The following is a 20,942-nucleotide window of genomic DNA, read 5'->3' as shown; positions in this document are numbered from 1 at the left end:
ACTGAGGATGCTGGGAAACCCATGAAAGGCAAACAGCAAAACATCAAACATCTAACATGAAACATATAATTTGGTTAAGCCAATGAAGTCACTGAAAACAAGATTCATGGAGGGAAAGCAGACGAGGAGCCAGAAAAGTCCATGTCAGATGACTGTGCAGCGTTCAAGAAACTTCGTAGACGAACAGGATCCTCGTAGGTCGTGGTCTTGTTGTTGTATGTGACTCTGAACAGGCAAGGATGAAAAAGGCCGTATCTGGCTCCAAGAGCGCGAAGTTCAGGTCTCATGTCTAAAAATGCTTTACGGCGGCTTGCTGTAGCTTTGGCATAATCCTGCACGAAGAAGAGATTGGATCCTGACCATTGGAGACGAGGTGATGCACGTGCTGCTGAGATGACTTTGAGAAGGTCAGTATACTCTAAGAAGTACATGATGACACCTCTCGGCCGTGAAGAGGGAGAAGGAGTAGAAGGGAGGCGGCACAGTCTATGTGCACGCTGGATATTAAGCGTAGTACCCTCAGGCAAATGAAGGAGCTTGGGTAAAAAAGACTTGAAGAAGGCGATGGGGTCAGTCCCTTCACAATTCTCTGCCAGGCCGTAGAGACGGAGGTTGTTGCGTCTGTTTCGGTTCTCCAACTCTTCAACCTGCTTATGAAGAGAGGAAATCTGGGACTGCATGTGTGAGACCTTGGAGGACGACTCTTGGAGAGAGGTCAGAGACTTTTCTACTGTTGTCACCCTGGCATCCATCTGAGACCAATTGTCGGTGAGAACCTGCAACTTAGAATTAGTTTCCTCCATGAAAGGTCTGAGGGCACAAATTTCTTCCAGTAGAAGCTCCATGGAGACAGTCGAGGTGGATCCTGTTGGTGACGGAGGATCTTTTTTAAGGCGTTTCGTCGTGACTTTCCCTGGTGGCTGGGCAGGCCGCTCCGTGCTAGACTGCGACATCTGAGTGGCGAGCGCTTGAGAGGCCTCGAGGTGCGCCAATGCAGAGAAGACTTTTGAGTTCTTGATGAATACACGACGTGGAGTCTTGGGAGTGCGAGAGATTGCCTTTCTTTCCATAAAAAAGGAGTTGTTGGTGAGAGAAAATAAAGTTCAGTAGTAATCTCTGCTGGTCTGTAGACAACTGCAAGTGTGCGCAGGAGTTGTTGAGAGGAGGAAAACAAGCAAATTCTTCCCCAAAAAAAAGGATTTACACAGATAAATGGAGCAGCATTCGAGTCATTTGAAGAGGCAGTACATTAAGAGTGAGAGCGGAAGAACAGCACTGCACTAGGGCATACAAGAGTGGTACATGGCGATGCAGCAGAGAATTAATTGGTGAGGAACATCATAGATGCGGGAAGAGCATGTGGAGAAAAAGAAAAAAAAAAAAAGAACTTGTAAAAATAATGCGCAGGACAGCTTCATGTAGTAGATAGCCACTGAAATAAGAGCATGAGGAACTGAAGCGCTCTTATAATTTAGAGTGGGCTGCAGCTGCGTATATATGCAGGGTGCCTGAGGTAAAGAAACAACAACCAGGTAACATGGCCACCCAGGTCGCCAGAGGATAAATAAAGTCTATGTAATGCACTGAGGGAAAGGCACCATGAAAAAAAGTTGCCCAGCGATGGTGCTAAAATGCATAAATTAGCTCACCAAAGGTAGCTGGAGGCACGAAGGGCTCCGTGGCAGGCTGTCATGGGTAGCGAACGGGAGCGCCGCCGTCCGCGGTGACAGGACCTAAGATGGCGGGCGCGACTATCTCACAGCCGCGTCCGCTACAACGTGAGAGAAACGGCCGTTCCGCTGCTCATTTCGTTCCGCCGACGGGAGCCTGCTGGTGTCCGTGTGCTCCGGTGCCTGAAAATCCGTCTTGCAGGGATATTTGGTGCAAAATTAGAAGCGAGAGCCCCCTCAGACCGGGAGCGCTCACATGAGAGCCGCCGTCCCCGTCGGGCGCCAAGCCACGCCCCCAGACCCAATATCCTGTGGCATAAAATGATGGTTGTGGCACAAATACACCATCACATCCTTGACCAACAACTGTCATGGTTAGAGATGAACATCCATTCATCAGTATCCCTTCCATACCATCAGGGAACCATCTATATCACCACACTCAAAAGGGGTGGTTAAGAATAATTGTTACCTTTTTGAAACAAGCAATTGCAATGCAATCAGTCTCGCCTTTGGGACCTTATATGTATTTAGCTATGCAGCACATTAGCCTGGGTGCTGAAACACCTACTGTTCTTTAACATGAAGGGAAAGTAAGCACCAAACTGCGAGACACCCCAGGTATGGGAACACATGGAGAGTAATATTGCCTTTCAGCGGGAAATGGAATAGTCCAAATCTCTGTTTTTAAAATATAATAAGTGCTTTTTTGCCATCATATCATTTAAAATACAAGATTTGAAAAAAGTTAAAAAGAGGCAGTTCCCAGAAAAATTAAAAAAAGAAAGTCCCTCAGCAGAAAGCAATTTTAGTATTTTACTGATCTCTACTGGTCGTTTTCTTTCAAGACAATAATTAGATGCAGTTGAACAAGCAGAAAGCAATTCTGGTAGTTTACTGACCTCTACCGGTCGTTTTCTATTAAGACAGTTAAATAGAGGGAGTTGAACAGAAAAAAAGTCCCTAAGCGGAAACAGGCAAGTCCTAGGGCTGATTTCCAGAGCCCACAAAGTACATACACATATAATTATATACTTTAATATATACAAGAGGTCTTGATTGTCTAAAAAATGAGTCACATCTAATCTTAAATGTAGACAGGAACACAATGCCTCAGTATCCTAAAGGGAAATAGGTGTTGTACATAGGATAACTGGAAAGCCAAATAATCCCTGTAGTATTAAAATCAAAAAGTGTCCTTGATACCATTGTAAGACTAATCTCATTAACACAGAAGTACAAACCTAAAACCATCCTCAGACATGAATTGTTCGTAATTATGAATAAAATTCGGAACTGTCGGAGCTTAGGAATTGTTCCCATCACAAATGCATCAAGAGGTTATCTTCAACCAAAACAAAAGACCTACAAACATATAATGTATGTGCCAGCTCGAAAACAACCCAAAACACAGTGGGTTATTCACCTCATTCAATCTTTTGCCCACCCTAAAGGTTCCATTCAATAAGTGTCCAATGCATAAAGAACCTTACCAAAAAGGAGGGCAAGACAGTCTTCTCGTAAACAGAATCTGTCCTGGATAAATTTCAGGTCGGCCAGGTATCTTTATAATTTGCAGGTGTGAATATATGTAAACCCTATATTGGGATAATTGAAAAAGATAAACGAAACTAAAGAGGCCATTTTATGAAGAATACTTCTCTATGCCAATATAAATTAATATTTCTGCATTAGGCACACATGTGTAACAATTAATCTTTGTGTTAAAAATAGTCCCATTATTTATGGAAGGATCCAAATTAAGATTAAGCAATCAGGTACTGGGGACTCTACACAAAAGCAACGTAATGTTTAAACCAAAAACATCCATGTGTATTTAAACACAGGTTCGTTTTGAATTTTCCTGGGATGCCAAGGTACACTTTTAAACACTTGAGTCCATGTGAAGTTACAGAAACCGACAATAATAAAGGAAATGCCGAGGCAAAATCCTAGACACTCGGACCCGTGCTTAATTAAACAAAAAGACGGCGATTTTGCTGGTACCAACTTATGGTCTTTATGTTTAATAGCATGCCTTGGGTTTTGCTTTGTTCACCCGAATTTGGAAGGGTATGCCCAGACGTGGGTTCCTTGCTTGCTCACTTTGGCACTGGATTCAAGCTAGCTTGGCTGATGACGGCTGATTAGCCAGAAACGGTCCCAGAATGCTCGTTTCCGGTCCAGGGAAGACATGGCTTGGAAGTTCGGGTTGGACATGGGGTGGGTTCAAAAACAATGAAATCCAGGTGGTCAGGGGTCAATTTGGCCAGTGCCAAACAGTGGAGGCTAGTCATCTTTAAAAGGGGTGAGGAGTAATGCCAGCCTCAAATTCCAGCGAGCAAAGTGAACAAATGCAACTTCTTTTAGGAAGGATCAAACGGGTTCTTCCCAGAGAAACTGTTTGGAAAATGTGGGGTCAAATCGTGCATTTCAAAGCATACTTTCACACATATTTGCTAATGGTGTGCCAGGCCAATGAAGCATGATGTTCTACAGGAGTTGGTCCCATGTTTTTCAAAATGTGCAGTAGGTGCCCTTTCTATAGGTCAACTGTTACCTCCATAATGTGAGAGCCAGCAATTTATCAGGGATGCGCAACAGATGGGTGACCCATATGTTAAAAATTGTCTCTAGTATGTTAGGTCCAGTATGTTGTCATGAGCCCCCCCCCCCACTTCCCCATATACCGTGGATATCCTCCCTATACCAAGAGCCTCCATATTAACAGCACCTGCCATAAGCCAAGAATCTCAGACAGCTTGCCAGTTACCCCTCATGCCAATAATTACCACCAATATGCCACTGCTGGCACTCTTCCAACGGTGCATAATATGGCAGGAATTAGCTCCAATGTCAGAGCAAACAGTAGACGGACAAGAGTAACACACTTAAAAATCACACCCCGCTGACTTACTTTCATTCACTCATGTTCATTTTTGCTCATCTGCAACCACACTTCCCCACTCTTACTAGCACTCATATTTCCTCACACTCCCAAACTCTAATTTTTTCAGACACACTCATTTTCACTGCTAATCTCACTCACTCTCTTACTCTCACAGGCTCACTCTTTTATTCTCACTTATTCTTACTCTGACTCGCTTATTCTCAACAACATTCTACTTACATTCTCTTACACTTGCTAATTCTCACCCACTCACTCATTCACTCACTTTCCCTTGCTCATTTTCGTTCACTCTCTCTCTCACACACAAACACATACTCTCTCTCTCTGTTACCCACAAACATTTGACACACTTTTTATGTAGCTTCAGCTGCTAGTGCTGGATGGCCGCTTGGGGAAGGAACACAGCTCCCTACCACCTTGAGCACTGAAACAGCAAACTGAAAGTTGGAACCACTCCAGAGATGCCTGGTTCCACCTTTCATCTTCCTTCTTTTACATTTCACACTCTACTAACTCACCACTATGGGGGGTGGGTTATAGAGGTTCATGACCCACTCACCCTACAATGAAAAGGTGACAGGATGATTGACAGTCAGTTCTAGGCATGTACAGAGCTTCAGTCTAAAGTGCAAATGGTTACTTGTATGGCTGATGCTACAGTGCATCACTAATGGCGCTGCACTGAGGTGTGTCACACCCCTAAAGTCAGGGCTGGGACATCTCTAGCCCTGGAAAACCTGTCTCACAGCTGGCACCAGCACCTCTATCCAACTGCACTAGCTAACAGACAGAGCCAGTTACTTGACATGGAGTTGCTCAACATCATCACTAGAGGTCCTGCATTTTGGGCGGGTTCCCTGATTGATTCGGGTACTCGAAGTCATTGTATTATTGGATTTGTCTACCCTTCTGCGCCTTTGATCCATTTGGCTACAGGTTTTGGAATTAATTGATTCTAGTGGCTTTTCGCTCTCTCCCCTCCATGAGCCTTCGGTGCCATGTTTATCTCCGGCATTTGATATGTGAGATCCCTCACTTCCACATTCTATTACCTCACGCCACCCACACACTGTCCTGAAGAAGACCCCACCCGTAAGGCGCCCATCCATGCCTACAGCTTAATAGGGGTCGAAACGTCGACAACTGCTGGATGCCAGTCCAACCTACAGTACTTGATTTAATAGAGGGTTCTGAATTGTACATGGCATATCAGTACAGACATTATGTACTTTTACTTGTTTGATGTATTTAAATTCATGTTTCATGGCATATGCTTGACTATTGCCTGTGATTTAATGTGATTTACACTCTCCTCTATCCCACTACCTCATCACCACCACTCCCCTAACCCCCCCCCCCCTTTGACCTTGGCACTGCAATAAGGCAAATTGTGGATTTAATTGCTTAATATGTTGTTTTCCATTTTTGAAATGATCTTCTGAACAAACATCAGTGTGATTAAATAACACTGTTTTGTAAGAAACCCATTTTGATTCGTCTTGTTTATTTTTATTTGATTTGCCTTGATCACTGACACACTGGTGATGTTATAAATACTGGAACCACCCTTCCTATATACTGTCTAGCACCCAGGTCCCAGTGATTCCGGGTTTACCCTTCTCCAGTAACGACCTGAAGGTCAGCATTTTAATTATTAATCCAATAGTAAATAATAAGCAAGTATTCACTATTGGTATAATACAAAAAAAGCAGGAAACAGAAAGGAGAGACCTCAGCAGCCCATAACTATGAGCCATTGCTTGTGCCAGGAAAAACAGGACCAGGGAGGTCAGGATGACCAAAATAATGGGGCTCGGCAACAAGTGGACTAGCATCAAAAGGATTTAGGATAAGTAGACAAGGAGGGGCAGGAACAGGTCCAGGCCTAGATGTGCCTAGAAAAAGACTGAGGAACAGAAAAAGGAGGACCAGGAGGCTGGGCAGTAGAATTAGAAGAAGGATGGCCATGAGGAGGACCAAGAAGAGAACCAGCAGGAGGAGGAGGGCAAGGGGGTAAGGGATGACAAGGGTCTACAAGAACTAGGACAATAAATAGGGGGATTAGGACTAGCAGAAACAAGAGCAGGGCCCTAAAGAAGACTAGGAGTATGAGGAGGGTCAGGAAGAAATCCAAGAGAGGAGGGAGAGGACTGAGAGCAGAAAGACGAAGAGGAAGAGCAGAAGATAGTCCCAGAAGGAGGATGGTGAGAAACAACAGGAAGGGGAGAGACCTGGAGGAAAAATGCCAGCATTTGTAGAGCACACAGCTACCCCCAACGGAAGTGTCCCCTGCGCTGTCCGTATACGCTTAGGAACCCTTCCTGGTTTTTCCCTGTGAAATGTCCACTTATGGGCACCCCCAAGGTGAAGCCAGGCATCCCAGCGCTGTTGCGGCCATTGTGGAGATTAAGCAAGCTATTGCCCAGAGTCACAGAGTGGGACCCATGATTAGAATAGGCACCGAGGCGAGAATTATCAGGTCTGAGGAAATTGAGCCCAAGACCTGCCGAGGCGGGTATTGAACCCTGGTACCGGGTCAGACCTCTGCATCAGGGTCTGCCGCTCTAACCATTGAGCCACACTTCTCCACTTGGAAGATGATGAAGAGGTGCAGACGGATGGATCATGTAGAGGATGAGGGTCAGGAGGAGGATGACCAGAAGCAGGAGGTAGCCGATATAAGGACAAACTCTTACTTACAGAGACCACACCTCTTATAAAAGATTCTTAATTACTCTTCTTAGGCCACATATCCTTAATTTTTATCTTACTCAAAACATTGCTTAACACTCTCAGTTGGAGATACATTTTGCCTTGATGACAATTTCGGTGGTATCAGAGTTTGCCCAAAAATAATGCACTGACTGTCATTGTTTCCACTCCTCGTGGCAGCGCCTCTCAAGCTGTGCTCCTCAAACGTTCATGGGATTCCAGACAGTGCTTTAAATGGGCCGGTACTATCCAGTACGGAATATCGGCGCTTTTTTATTTTGAGAGGGAGATTACCGGCCCTTCTCAAGAGTGACATAATACTTTTATTTGGAGAGTACCAACACTTTTCAGAAATAAGCAGGTACAGAGTACCGGCACTTCTCAGAAATAAGCAGGTACTCTGATACAGAGTGCCTGCACTTCTATTTTTCCATTCCAAGCACTGATTCCAGAGTATACTTGTTTCCATTTCCAGACTGTTTCCCAGTGATGGGTTGCTCACTTGGACCTGCCCATGCCTCTTAGTGTAATACAAATCCCAGAATGCACTTGGTGTGCATCGTGGCAGAAATATCCCACTGTGCACTGTCTTTGTTGCTTGATTTGGGAAACACTACCTGAACATCCCCTGCCCTCCTCACTGAGTAACAGCCGCCTGTGCACTGCCAGTGTTTCCTCTCTGCGCATCCTGCTAATAAACAACTCTTGGCGTTCCCCGTGCTCCCAGCGGGATTATAAACCCTCATTAATAAGGGAAGAGGCTGCACAGACCAGGAGAGTGCAGAGTAGGCAGAGGCCATCGATAATGGCGCGGGACGGTCATTGGATCGCATCATCATGAAATGTACAGAGCCACTTACGCTGCGTTACTGCGCGGGGTCAGAGGGCACGGAGAAATGGATTCCCTGAGGCACAGCAGAAATATTACTGCTGATAGATGACTCCACGCTATGAGTGAGTCATAGGTGCAGGGTTACCAGATGGCCCCATGTCACCGACATACTATCTTGCTAGGCGTGCAGGCCTGCTGCAAATCATTTTTATCAGGTGGATTCATCTAATTACTTTAATTGAATTGAACCATGGCTACAGCTCCTAAAAGTGATGCTTTCGCTATTTGAATATCCAGGGTGGACAAAGAGGGTATGAGCTTTCCGATAACCCCAGTTACAAGCCCTCTTTTAATGTTGCGCTCTACAAGCGACTTGATGCTTTGCAAGTGAATTTATACTGGGCAGGCAATGATTTTTATATTTTTCTTTCCAAATTCCTAGAAATGGTCCTTCTTGTATTTGAAATTGATCAGCATTGTATTACATTTTTCGGGATTGCCGGCATCTGCTGCATTTTACGGATTAAATAGCTTGGATGTCTCATCCAATACCTGTTACTTTACAAAAGTAACATCACGGGTCCTAGTCCTCTGACCTTTACTCGGCCCTGGGTGTTTATTTCCCTCAGTATCTGTGTTCGTCCTTCTATCTTCCCATGCAGACCTAGGATCCTCTCTTTATTACGAGTCATTCTTCAAGCAGTGCTTAATTTGTGCTGGTGGTTGACGGTAGTAGGCACCAGACTTGCTTTTTATCGTCAGACATTTTCCCAGAGCGAGAGAGTAAGGCAGGAAAAAAGGAAAAAGGAGCACCAGAAAGAAAGGAAAACAGTGACATATTGAAAAATCAGGAATAAACAAGCATCTGTAAAGCCAATAGGCTCACGTATGCGAGAGCATTGGCTTTGACAATGGGTTTTAGCCATGTTGTGGACCAGTGTGGCTGTTCAGCATGGCTAAAAGTCAGGGGCATGGAGTGGGTTAATGTGGGGTGGGGTATATTGGATTGGGGAAGTTTGGGGTGGAGTGGAATGGGGTAGATGGGGTAGAGTGGAGTGGGGTAGATTGGCGTAGGGTGGAGTTGGGGTAGGCTCGGGTTGAATGGAGTAGGTTGGATTTGGTAGATTACAGTAGGGCGCAGTGGGTAAATTAGGTAGATTAGTGTGGTAGATTGGAGTGGGGTAGATTGAATTGGGGGAGATTGGGGTGTTGTGGGATAGATTGGGGTGGAGTGAGATGGATTGGAGGGGAGTAGATTGTGGTAGAGTGGAGTGGGATATATTGTGGTAGATTGGAGTGGGGTAGATTGGGGAAGAGTGGACTGGGGTGGATTAGGGTAGGTAGATTGGAGTGGCGTGGAGTAGATTGGAGTGGGGCAGATTGGGTGGATTATAGTAGGGCAGAATTGAAAAAAAAAACTACACCCCCCCTCTTACATTTGAAGTCAGAGAAAGAAAAATAAACATCAAGCTCTCTGGAAGAGAGATACTGACATTTGACCACTGTAATACAGTAAACAAGGTTGGGGCAACAGAAGGAACAAACTCAAAATGGACAACCTAAAGCAAATAAAGCCGGCAAATAGAAAGCCAGAAAATGGAATGTGAGTTACAAATCAAAAAGCAAATGGTAAGCAACGGGCAGAATGCACAACTTTAGAAAAAATACCCACGATTTCTTTAGCAAACCAGACAGCTGCGCTGTCTAGTAGGCCTCGACCTAAAAAACACCTGCAAGAGAGACATAGCAAGAGAGAATGTGTAGATGGTGGAAGAAAGAGGCATGGGGTGAATCAAGACTAGGTAGCCTTGGTATTTGGCAACATTGACATTCAGCAGTACGAATCACGGGCTCCTAAGAAAAACCTTGGCCCTCTGCAGTTAGTGTTTCTTTCACAAATTGCATAGAACTCCTTGATGCTTGTGCTTTCCTGTTGCTATCCTGGTTCCTTTTGCGACAAACTACCTTTTTAAGAGTGTCCTTCTCTCAGTAAGTTTGTTTCATTCTACTAGCTTCCTTCATTCCAAGATACGTGGGCTGGTTCTTTTTATACAAAGCTTCACTACTGTGCACGTACCTATGCGTGCACGTGTGTATTTGTGCTGCTGGGAATCCATATTTGTTGTAAAAGGTTGTGGCACTCCATGATGTGGTCCACTTCCGGTATTCTGGTTTCTGCTATCCTATGCCAAGCTACTCTCACTCCTGGGTTTGTGTTCACTATGGAGGCCTTCCACCGGAAGCACCCTGGCTCCCCGTGTGCTAAGCTCCTCTCCCGCTCATGGTTTCACGCTTCTTTCTCCATAGGGGTGCATCCAGCTACAAGGGAACCAAGTGACCGAACTCATCCCCAACGCAGAGGAATCTGGAAAGCACCTCTTCGAGATTGCTCCAGGTAGGAGACCGTGTACTTATTGTTATTACACCTGGGCGTATGTATTTCCTCATAAATTCTTGTCACTAATTTTCTTGCCACATTTCCAGCAAGTTTTCATATCCCTTGTAATAAGAAATTACATCACTTGAAATTGTTATACCTAATAATGCTACTCTTCCCCTTCAACCCCCTTCACTCCCACGGCACTGGAGTCACACAACTCCCTCTCTTGTCTTCTCTCACTAACTTCATGGGTGACGAGAGATAGCCAATGATTGGCCAGGTTTCCATTTCCTTTATTTCCCTGAATGAATAACTTTAAATAGAAGCTGAGACAAAACGCAACATGATGACAGTCACATGCGATACATATTGCGGCAGAGGTGGATGTTTTTTCCAAAGCTGCGTCATCCGGACCTGTGAAGCCTTTGACTAGCATGTACATTTGCAATAAAAATAGCTACACATAACGTCATGTTCTTGTTGCATGCTGTAGTCTTGGCTGGCATCCTAATTTAGGATTTTATTCTGGAAAATGTTTAGATTTCATATTTTTTCACCAGGGCTGCAAAATACTTTTTAGTTTTCTACATTGACATTTTTTAATATATTTGATGCTGAAATCTTTATTTGTTGTAGCTAGTTGGATCCATGTGTGGCTATCATTGTATGTTCTATCAGAAGTACTTGTGTTAGAGCCAACAAACGCTCTATAAAACTGAAATTGCGAAATATACCTTCAAACACATATTTTTTTTCCACTCTGCATCAAAGGTATGCATAGAAGAGGTTCCAATTGCACAGAACACACACACACACCTCAGTTTTAACAAGCAGTGTAGTCTGTCTTCAATATCTTTTTAGAAGTCGGATGGCAGTTGCATAGCAATCTATGGGCCTGATTCAGAGTTTGGCCGATGGGTACTGCGTCACAAACATGAAGGATATCCCGTTCGTCAAATTTACTATATTCTAACACTGGCTTAACTAAACTTTAGGGGGCCCCCCAGAAAGTTACTTGGACGGGCCCCATCCGGACCCATTAAGGAGCTCTCCGGGCAGAGTACTGTGCTGAGGGGCTCCCTTGAACTTGGGGCCCCCGCACCGCCTGGGGTTGCGAAGGCCTGTGGGGGCCTGTGTTACGTCACTGTATCCTAATGCACTTGCAATACAGTGAACAGGCTATGGTGAACAGCCTTTACAATTAAACTTTTACAACGCGCTACCATTACGACGCAACCATTACGACGCAAACCATTACAACGCATTGCGCTGGGGGGCACTCTAGGATAGGGAATAGATTTAATTTACTATCCAACACCTTCCCTACTATCCACGGGGACTGGAGTTGGAATAGTAAATTAAACTATTCACTATCCAGCACCCCAATGCGCTATGGGTTGTAATGGTATGCGTTGTAAAAACTGCGTTGTAACGGCATGCATGGTAAAAGCATGCGTTGTAACATCATACATCCACAGGCTATCCATCACACTTGTGCTGGAGTAAGCCGTCCACCAAACTATAAATCAGCCCCTATGTTCCTTGCTCATGGCTTCAACGTACACAGGCTCATGAATACTTGTGAAAAGAATGGAGTGCCATGTGTTGGAAACAAACTGGCACCCGACTATGCATGCTTAACCAATGGCCACTGATGCTGCTGTCATTTGTCCCAAGTGGGGGACTGAGTTACAAAGGGCCAGATTGGCTAGTTTGGTATTTTTTCCCCAGGGGGCAGTTTTTTGAGCTACCGTTGCACAAGCATGAAAGGCCTCCTTCTTTCTACCACCTTTGTAGTTCATCCTGGTTTGCACATTTTTGCCAAGTTTGATTTTAGTTTCCACTCTGGCCCTGGTTAGGCCGTTAGGGCACTGAAGTTGGAAAACATAATTTTAATTATGAAATGTAGTGGGTTGGGGCAGTAGCCAGGAGGAGGGTCATTTTTAATGTTTTAATTGTTAAGTGTGTTTTTTTTTCAGAATGTTTTATGGACAAATGTTTAAATAAACTTGTTTTTGAACCTGAACCTGGAAGGCTGTGGAAACTATTCCTGCATTAACTACTATTGTATTGAAATTCTATGTATGTAGCACCATATATCACGAACGAAGCGACACGCACTTTCAGTGGACAATAAGCATAGTTATTCCATAGGTTTAGGACAGTAAGCAAGAGCTTACTGGTATGAACATGGATTTTGATCCCTGCTTTGAATTAAAACAAATGTCACATCAGGCGCCTCTGGGCCCACTGGCACTCGTGTGGGGGTTCCTAGTAGTGTTTCGAGTTTTGTGGAGTGGGCAACTGAGCAGCTGGAGAGACAGCAAGAGAGCCACTACGATTGGTCCATTTCCAATGGGAGGCATTCTGTTGAAGCATAGCGGGAAGCATTCATACATAGAGCAAGGCTGAGTATTCTCGCAAAGGAAATCCTGGAAATAGGAAACCTTTACTGATACTGTGAATACTTTAAATGTTATATTACGAACAGTTCTCACAACAGCTGCTGTAGAAGTGATAAAAGCAAAAAGAACAGATGATGGAAAGAATGCCGAACAAATCAAACATTCAGTCACAGGTCTGGGTTAAATTCATTATTTTTTTGCTTGCCACACCATTCCACTTTGGGCCCAGCCATTTTCAAATCAGTCTTGTTAAGATAAAGTACATCTGATTTTCATGAGTGTGACACCCTAAAGGCCATTATATCACACCAATTCAGTAATCTCCTTTCCACAATTTGTCCTCATTCACCATATTGGCAAACACCAGTACTAATATCTGGGTCTGGTCACACTTGCTATACATGGACACACCACACTCCCACCCACAGAGGCCGCGGTCAGGTCCACATCTGGGTCCGACCCTTATTTATACCACAAAAAAAATCTGCAGTACACACATTTGCAGGCCAGTGGCATTACAAATACATGCTTAATCCAAAATAAGAATAGACGTAACTGCCATACCCTGACAACTCAGCTTAACTTGTTCTTGGTCTGAGAAACCCCGATAGAATTCCATGTTCTGGCCCTTAAGAACTTCAAAAGACCTTTACAATTCCAAACAAACTTCAGGCTCTAAAGTTTAATTAGGCTTTATTGCATACACTACAGACATCTACTGCTGTCTAAGATGGTATTTATCTCATTGGATAATGTACCTTTTTTTCTTCCCAACTGTCCCTTTGAATAAACCCTTCTCGCAACAAGCCCATCAGAGTGGGATTGTGTCCTCCGTTGTGTCATCCTGGAATGGCAATTTCTCATGTCTCTGACAAGAACACATTTGCAAATGGTTACAGAGCGGGAAACTTCTCCATTGGTATGCAATCAGTCAAGATAGTGATATCTTTTATTAGACTGGCTGAAAATAAAAAACCAAGGTCGAACAAAACGCTAATTTTTAAACCTCTTTTTCAGGTGTCATTAAAAAAAGCTTTAAAAGATTCACCCTACAGAATCAGAGTGTTCTTTCCTCACACAAAAATACGTTTGCCACAGGAGTAGAGAGATTTGAATTGAAATTTACAGCGTCAGACTTCCCCCGCATCGCTACACACAAAGTTACATTGGGATGGTTTGATGGGGGCATCGGGATCCCGGACATTAAGAGGTATCACTGGGCCTCGCAGCTCGCAGCAATCAACCAATGCATTAATAAACCGCAAGATGACCCGGCATTTCGATTCGACAGGTGGCTCCTCCCGGGGGGTAGTTTTGAGGGCGCGTTATATACACGATCTTTGAATCCTGCCTTGCCCTGCCCAACGGGGCATGCTGTGAAAGTGTGGAAAGAGGCGAATAGGAGCTTGGGCTGGGAGGGTAAGCTCACACAAGCCACGCCACTCTGGCACTGTGAACAGTTGGGTAGGCTGTTTTGCTCGAAGGGCTTCAATAAATGGGACCTTATTGATATCCCCAAGGTGGGGGATCTATGGAAATCAGGCGAAGTGGTTCCCTTTTCCCGACTACAGCAGGAATATGAACTGGCCAAATCTGAGTATTTCCGATATCTTCAAATCAGGCATGCCCTGCACGCAGATCTCCCATGGGGTGGCGCCCTCCCTGAGTCCTCCACACTCAAAGATAGGATCTTAGATGGCAAACTACCCGAAAAAGCCATATCCCTTATCTATAAAAAAGCCTATTAACAATATGGCAGATTCCCTGACCCGCTTGAGAAGTAAATGGGATCATGATATTGCGAGCTTAGATGACGAGGAGTGGCAGGCGGCGGTGGCCTCCCCTCGTGAAGTGGCCATTTCTTCCCAGCTCTGACTGGTCCAACTAAAGCTTCTCCATGGGTCATACTTGTCATGGCCCTTGCTGGTCCGTGTGGGTTACACCCGAGATAGTGGCTGTGTGCGACAATGTGGGCAAGAGGGCACCTTTATCCACGTTCTTTGGGAGTGTGCAGCGATACAAGAGTATTGGGAAAGGTTGGTCTGCAGGATGGAGGAGGCATTGGGGAAACAGATTCAGTATAACATTTAACTGGCATTATTGAACATTTGGGACCCTAGACACTTGAACACCAAGAAGAGACTATGGGTTACACTGGGTCTCATGGTTGCTAAACGGAATATTGCAAGGTGGTGGAGAGCTCAGAGCCCACAGAATATTTTTGATTGGGCCAATGATATGGACTGGTGCATGGTAACGGAAAAATCCATTTATGAATCCAGAGGGTGCCCGAAAAAATGGATGCAAATATGTGGGCCATGGAATGTTTACAGGGGGGGAATTTGCGAACGACCAAGAGTCAGAGACAATATTACTGCCGGGATTTGGAAGTGCGTGTTAAATGTTATCAACCCTTTGTTATGATATGTACACTCTTAGGACCCATTATTTGCAATGACCAAAGCTGGCAATCTGCTTACTATTGCCTTATAACTGTAACATGTCTTATTTATTAATAAAAAGAGTTTTTTTAAACCTGTGTCAGACTTGCATTTCAGGGAAGGACCAAGGTGTCTAGCAAGCTGCAAATTCTATTTCCAGTTTTGTAAATGAAAAAGTGCAAATAAATTTGCATTCAGAGACAGGCAGCAAATGGATAATTATGACATACAAATGACTTTGTGATATAATCATCCAATACCTTAGCCTTAGATTGAGGATGAATTTTTAGAAAGTGTATTGTAATGTCTGCATGAGTCTTTTTAACCAGATGTGTTTGTTTTGTGAAATTCTATATGGTGAGGACTTTAGGTGGATTTAGAAGAAGACCCCAACAGGCAATGCATTCATGCAGACCCAGCACCAGCCAAAAGCAGCCAGTTATTTTTGCTTCGAAAAAAGTTGGGATGTATATGCCCAGCCTCCCATTTTGGTGGACAGTGCTTTGAAAAGAAAGGTTTTTGTGCATGCAAACATGCGTGGATATTTAATCAAGCATTGGCAAAGCCAGTAGGTTTGATATTTGTACAGTGTGCTACTGGCTCCACAGTGCTTCTTTGTGTACGGGAGAACATGCACAAACAAAAGAATCTCAATAATAGATGCTACAGAACAAATGGTTGTTTTCATTTTCTGCAGCATCAATTTTTCATATGTGTTTGTCAGCATGGGCGGCCCACAGCTCCTGGGCTGCTCACTGACTTCAAAATAGTCCCTCATTTATTAAAATGAAGGAATCTCTCATGCACTACAATGGAGGTGGAAGAAGACACCCAAACATCTAGTAGAAAAACAGTGAGACTAAAATGTATCTGTGGGCTGATCCTAGATGAAATTGATACTGCCTCACGCTAATCTCCCAAGTCTAAGGCTGAGCTGGGACCACTGACAAATCTTAAACAAAAAAAAAGTAGAATTTTCTTTTTCGATGCAGGACATTTTTCTTTTTAAATGCAGACCCATTTCCATTAAGGAAAACAGGATGCATTAAAAAAAGATCTGCTTTACTAAAAAGAAATCACAGACATGGTGATCTGCTGACCCCAGCAGGCCACCATCCCTGTCATTACCTCCAACCATAGTGAGTCGCAGTTTGCAATCTATGTTATGTTATGTTGATTTGTATAGTGCAGCTAAACACCTGGTAGGGTATCCAAGCGCTATAGCGGGTGTGTGGGCATAGGACTGAGGATGATGGAAGTCAGTCCTAAGGAATTAGTCAAAGAGCCAGGTTTTTTGCAGAATTCATTAATTGAGGAGGAGGCCCTCATGGGTAAAGGGAGGCTGTTCTAGATCTTGGGTGCGATGTAGAAGAAACCTAGACCTCCCATTCTGCTTCTGTAGATGCAGGGGGTGTGTGCGAGTGAGAGTCAGGCTGAGTGCAGGTGACTGGTGGGTTGGTGGAAATTGTGACAGTTGTTAAGGATGTTGGTCCGATGTTGTAGAGTGCCTTACATGCATGTATGAGGATTTTGAATTGGTAATATTGATGTATGGGAAGCCAGTGGAGCTCTCTGAGATGTGGTCCAACATGTGTGCATCAAGGAATGTTGAGGATGAGTCTTGCTACAGCGGGTGGATGGTCTGGAGTCGGTGAAGGAGATGGTTGGAGATCCCGGCATAGAGTGTACTGCCGTAGTCTAATCTGCTTGTGATGAGGGATTGCGTCTAGTGTTCCAGGGTATCCACTTAAAGATCCTGCTGAGCATGCAGAGTATATTGAAGCAGGAGGAGCTGACTGTGTTGGCCTGTGCTGTCCTGTTGAGCTGGTCGTCAAGAATGATTCCAACTTTTTGTGTGGTTGGTTGGTATGGGTGTGGGTCCGAGCTCTGATGGCCAACAGATGGAGTCCCGGAGAGAGTTTTTGATTCCGAAGATCAACACGTCTGTCTTGTCAGAGTTGAGTTTTAGGCACGTGGCTCCCCTCTAGTCTGCTTTGCTGATCATTCAGTAGCAAAATGTGGTTTTGTTGGTGGTGGACTTGTCGGTCAGAGATAGGATGAGTTGGATGTCATTGGCGTAGGATATGATGGAGATGCCAATTGATCTGAAGATGTTGGCGAGCAGTTCAATGTAGATATTGAACAGGGTTGGGCTCAGCAATCAACCCTGGGGGATTCAGCATGTCATTAATATTCATGAGGTAGGTCAGATTCTGACCTATCACAATTCGGATTTTTAAGAACTGAACCATTAGTACATAGGGTGGTCTTAAAAATTATTACTGGTCATGAAATGATTGGTAGGAGTTTGCGGCCATTATTTTGCAGCTCGAAAATCATACATATTGCCTTTATTTCTTCAGATAGGCCCATCCAGGAACATTCTCAAACTGAGCAATCACCCTTCAATTGCAAATGCTGCAATTCTGCCATATTTGTGGATGTTCCTCATACAACAATGCCCCTTATGAATGTAACCCCCCAGCAATTATGATTCTGGAAATGACGACGTGCATTTAAATTTATAAAGTGCTTTTCTGTACACCTGGGCGCCATTTAGGTACAGAAAAGGGTCTGTGAATCTGTTTTCCTTGAATTCACATCCCTCTGCCCCTAACTTTCTGTAAATGTGTTTCCTTCCCACGTTCCTCTTTTCTATTTCTTCTCAATCTCCTCCCGTCTCTTACCTCTCTTTCCAACACTTCTCTTCTTTCTTGATCAGCCTCTTTTCTCTACCTCTTCCTGTGCATTATCCTCCTTTCACCACTTTATTTTCTTCTCTTCATACATACCCATTTTTCCTCACAGAGATAGGAGAAGTGTCCCTAATTCTGCTGAAGTCTTCTGCCTTTAGAAGTTGTCTTACTCTCGCTCTCGCCTTAAATTACCAGAGAGCCTCTAGGTAAATCCTTATTTGTACTGTTATGCCAAATTAATTAAAATATATGTTTTAAGCGCTATTATAATCTTTGCATGCAACTTCCTATATGTATGTTGCATGATTCAGCCTCCTACATGTATCTGTGTATTGGAAGTGTTCTTAGCAAGTGTGTATTTGGACATGTTTCTGGATATAATTTTCATTTTAAAATATTCAGTAATTCACTTTCTTAGCTCCCTTTACCGTCAGTTTCATACTCCTTAAGCAAGAATCAAAAGCACTATTTCTCAATCTTACTCTATCCCTATTAGGTCTCGGCGTCAACGCGCGGAAGCGCGTCTCCGCCGAGATCTTTTGTCAGCGACTATGCTTCCCAGGAGACAGTGTCACCCACGCGCATCCTTCGAGGCGATTTGTAACTGGAACGCGCGCTGTGGCCAGGCGCTGTCTCCTGGGAAGCGCAAGCACCACACACGCATGCGCATACACACACACAAGCGCCCATGCACGCACGCACATACATACATACAGAGACACCCCCCCGACACATACACACACACGCGCGCGCACACACACACACAAGTGCACCGAGGGCCCCCTCCCCTCCTCCCTCCCCCGCCGTCGCACACATACATACACACACGAGCATACACGCACACACACACACAAGTGCACCAAGCCCCCCCAGCCTTTTGGTACTTACCTGGCCAATGTCGGGGACTCTGCTCAGCACGCGGCGCCCAACCTCCTGCTGGCGCGGCCCCGGGGCTCCACACCGCTCACAGGAGCCCCGGGCGCGAGACGCATTTCACTCCGCCTGCCTCCTCTTCCGGTCTGGACGTGGCCCCGCCCCCGTCACAGGCGACCGTGCCTGACTTCCGGGGCGGCCTCGGCAGCATTCCGGGGGCATACTCAATTCTATATTTAAAGTGCCTCCTACTGTGTAATGTGACAGGCGGCCTGAAATTATGTTTTGCGAGACGTTTTTATGATGTAAACTTTTAAAAGATCTCTTTGAAAGAAGAATTTGCAGACTAAACAAAACGACGGCATTGGAGACAAACAGGAAATGTACCAGAATTTTACAAACAAAAGACGAAGTATGGAACGAAATAGTGACAAGGAAATAGAACAGTCTCTCACAAAAGTATGCAGAAAACGGTGAGACCTATTAAATGTAGCTCTCAGGCTCACTGCAGTAGTAATCAGTTGCAGGAAGGTATTTGCAACTTGTGAATGAGCATAGCAGCATGAATCATACTTAGTAATAACCATAAAATATGGCGGAAGGCGCGATACTAAAGAATCATTGTAAAGTGAGTGCAGAGTAGTAATGCAGAGTAGTGAGTGCAGAGTAGTGAGTGCAGAGTAGTGAGTGCAGAGTGCTGAGTGCAGAGTGCTGAGTGCAGAGTGCTGAGTGCAGAGTGCAGAGTGCAGAGTAGTGAGTGCAGAGTAGTGAGTGCAGAGTAGTGAGTGCAGAGTGAGTGCAGAGTGGTAATGCAGAGTAGTGAGTAATGAGTGCAGAGTGGTAATGCAGAGCAGTGAGTGCAGAGTAGTGAGTGCTGAGTAGTGAGTGCTGAGTAGTGAGTGCTGAGTAGTGAGTGCTGAGTGCAGAGTAGTGAGTGCAGAGTAGTGAGTGCAGAGTGCTGAGTGCAGAGTAGTGAGTGCAGAGTAGTGAGTGCAGAGTAGTGAGTGCAGAGTAGTGAGTGCAGAGTAGTGAGTACAGAGTAGTGAGTGCAGAGTAGTGAGTGCAGAGTAGTGAGTGCAGAGTAGTGAGTGCAGAGTAGTGAGTAGTGAGTGCAGAGTAGTGAGTGCACAGTAGTAAGTGCTGAGTGCAGAGTAGTGAGTGCAGAGTAGTAAGTGCTGAGTGCACAGTAGTGAGTGCAGAGTGCAGAGTAGTGAGTGCAGAGTAGTGAGTGCAGAGTAGTGAGTGCAGAGTAGTGAGTGCAGAGTAGTGAGTGCAGAGTAGTGAGTGCAGAGTGCTGAGTGCAGAGTAGTGAGTGCAGAGTAGTGAGTGCAGAGTAGTGAGTGCAGAGTAGTGAGTGCAGAGTGAGTGCAGAGTGGTAATGCAGAGTAGTGAGTAATGAGTGCAGAGTGGTAATGCAGAGCAGTGAGTGCAGAGTAGTGAGTGCTGAGTAGTGAGTGCTGAGTAGTGAGTGCTGAGTAGTGAGTGCTGAGTGCAGAGTAGTGAGTGCAGAGTAGTGAGTGCAGAGTGCTGAGTGCAGAGTAGTGAGTGCAGAGTAGTGAGTGCAGAGTAGTGAGTGCAGAGTAGTGAGTGCAGAGTAGTGAGTACAGAGTAGTGAGTGCAGAGTAGTGAGTGCAGAGTAGTGAGTGCAGAGTAGTGAGTGCAGAGTAGTGAGTAGTGAGTGCAGAGTAGTGAGTGCAGAGTAGTAAGTGCTGAGTGCAGAGTAGTGAGTGCAGAGTAGTAAGTGCTGAGTGCACAGTAGTGAGTGCAGAGTGCAGAGTAGTGAGTGCAGAGTAGTGAGTGCAGAGTAGTGAGTGCAGAGTAGTGAGTGCAGAGTAGTGAGTGCAGAGTAGTGAGTGCAGAGTGCTGAGTGCAGAGTAGTGAGTGCAGAGTAGTGAGTGCAGAGTAGTGAGTGCAGAGTAGTGAGTGCAGAGTGAGTGCAGAGTGGTAATGCAGAGTAGTGAGTAATGAGTGCAGAGTGGTAATGCAGAGTAGTGAGTGCAGAGTAGTGAGTGCTGAGTAGTG

General features: G+C 44.9%; 1 protein-coding gene across 1 annotated transcript in view; it reads left to right on the top strand.

The window, feature by feature from the left end:
• ARHGAP22 (Rho GTPase activating protein 22) overlaps window positions 1–20,942 on the top strand; it is a 441,023-nt gene that overhangs the window by 134,309 nt on the left and 285,772 nt on the right. The window contains exon 3 of the mRNA XM_086921793.1: window positions 10,433–10,520. Coding sequence (XP_086777919.1) covers window positions 10,433–10,520 — 88 coding nt within the window. The remainder of the gene's footprint in view (window positions 1–10,432; window positions 10,521–20,942) is intronic.

The sequence above is a fragment of the Lissotriton vulgaris genome, chromosome 5 (assembly GCF_964263255.1).
Source record: "Lissotriton vulgaris chromosome 5, aLisVul1.2, whole genome shotgun sequence".
NCBI classification, from domain to species: domain Eukaryota; kingdom Metazoa; phylum Chordata; class Amphibia; order Caudata; family Salamandridae; genus Lissotriton; species Lissotriton vulgaris.
Note: the sequence above shows the minus strand (reverse complement) of the source record. Positions and strands in the feature narration are given on the sequence as shown.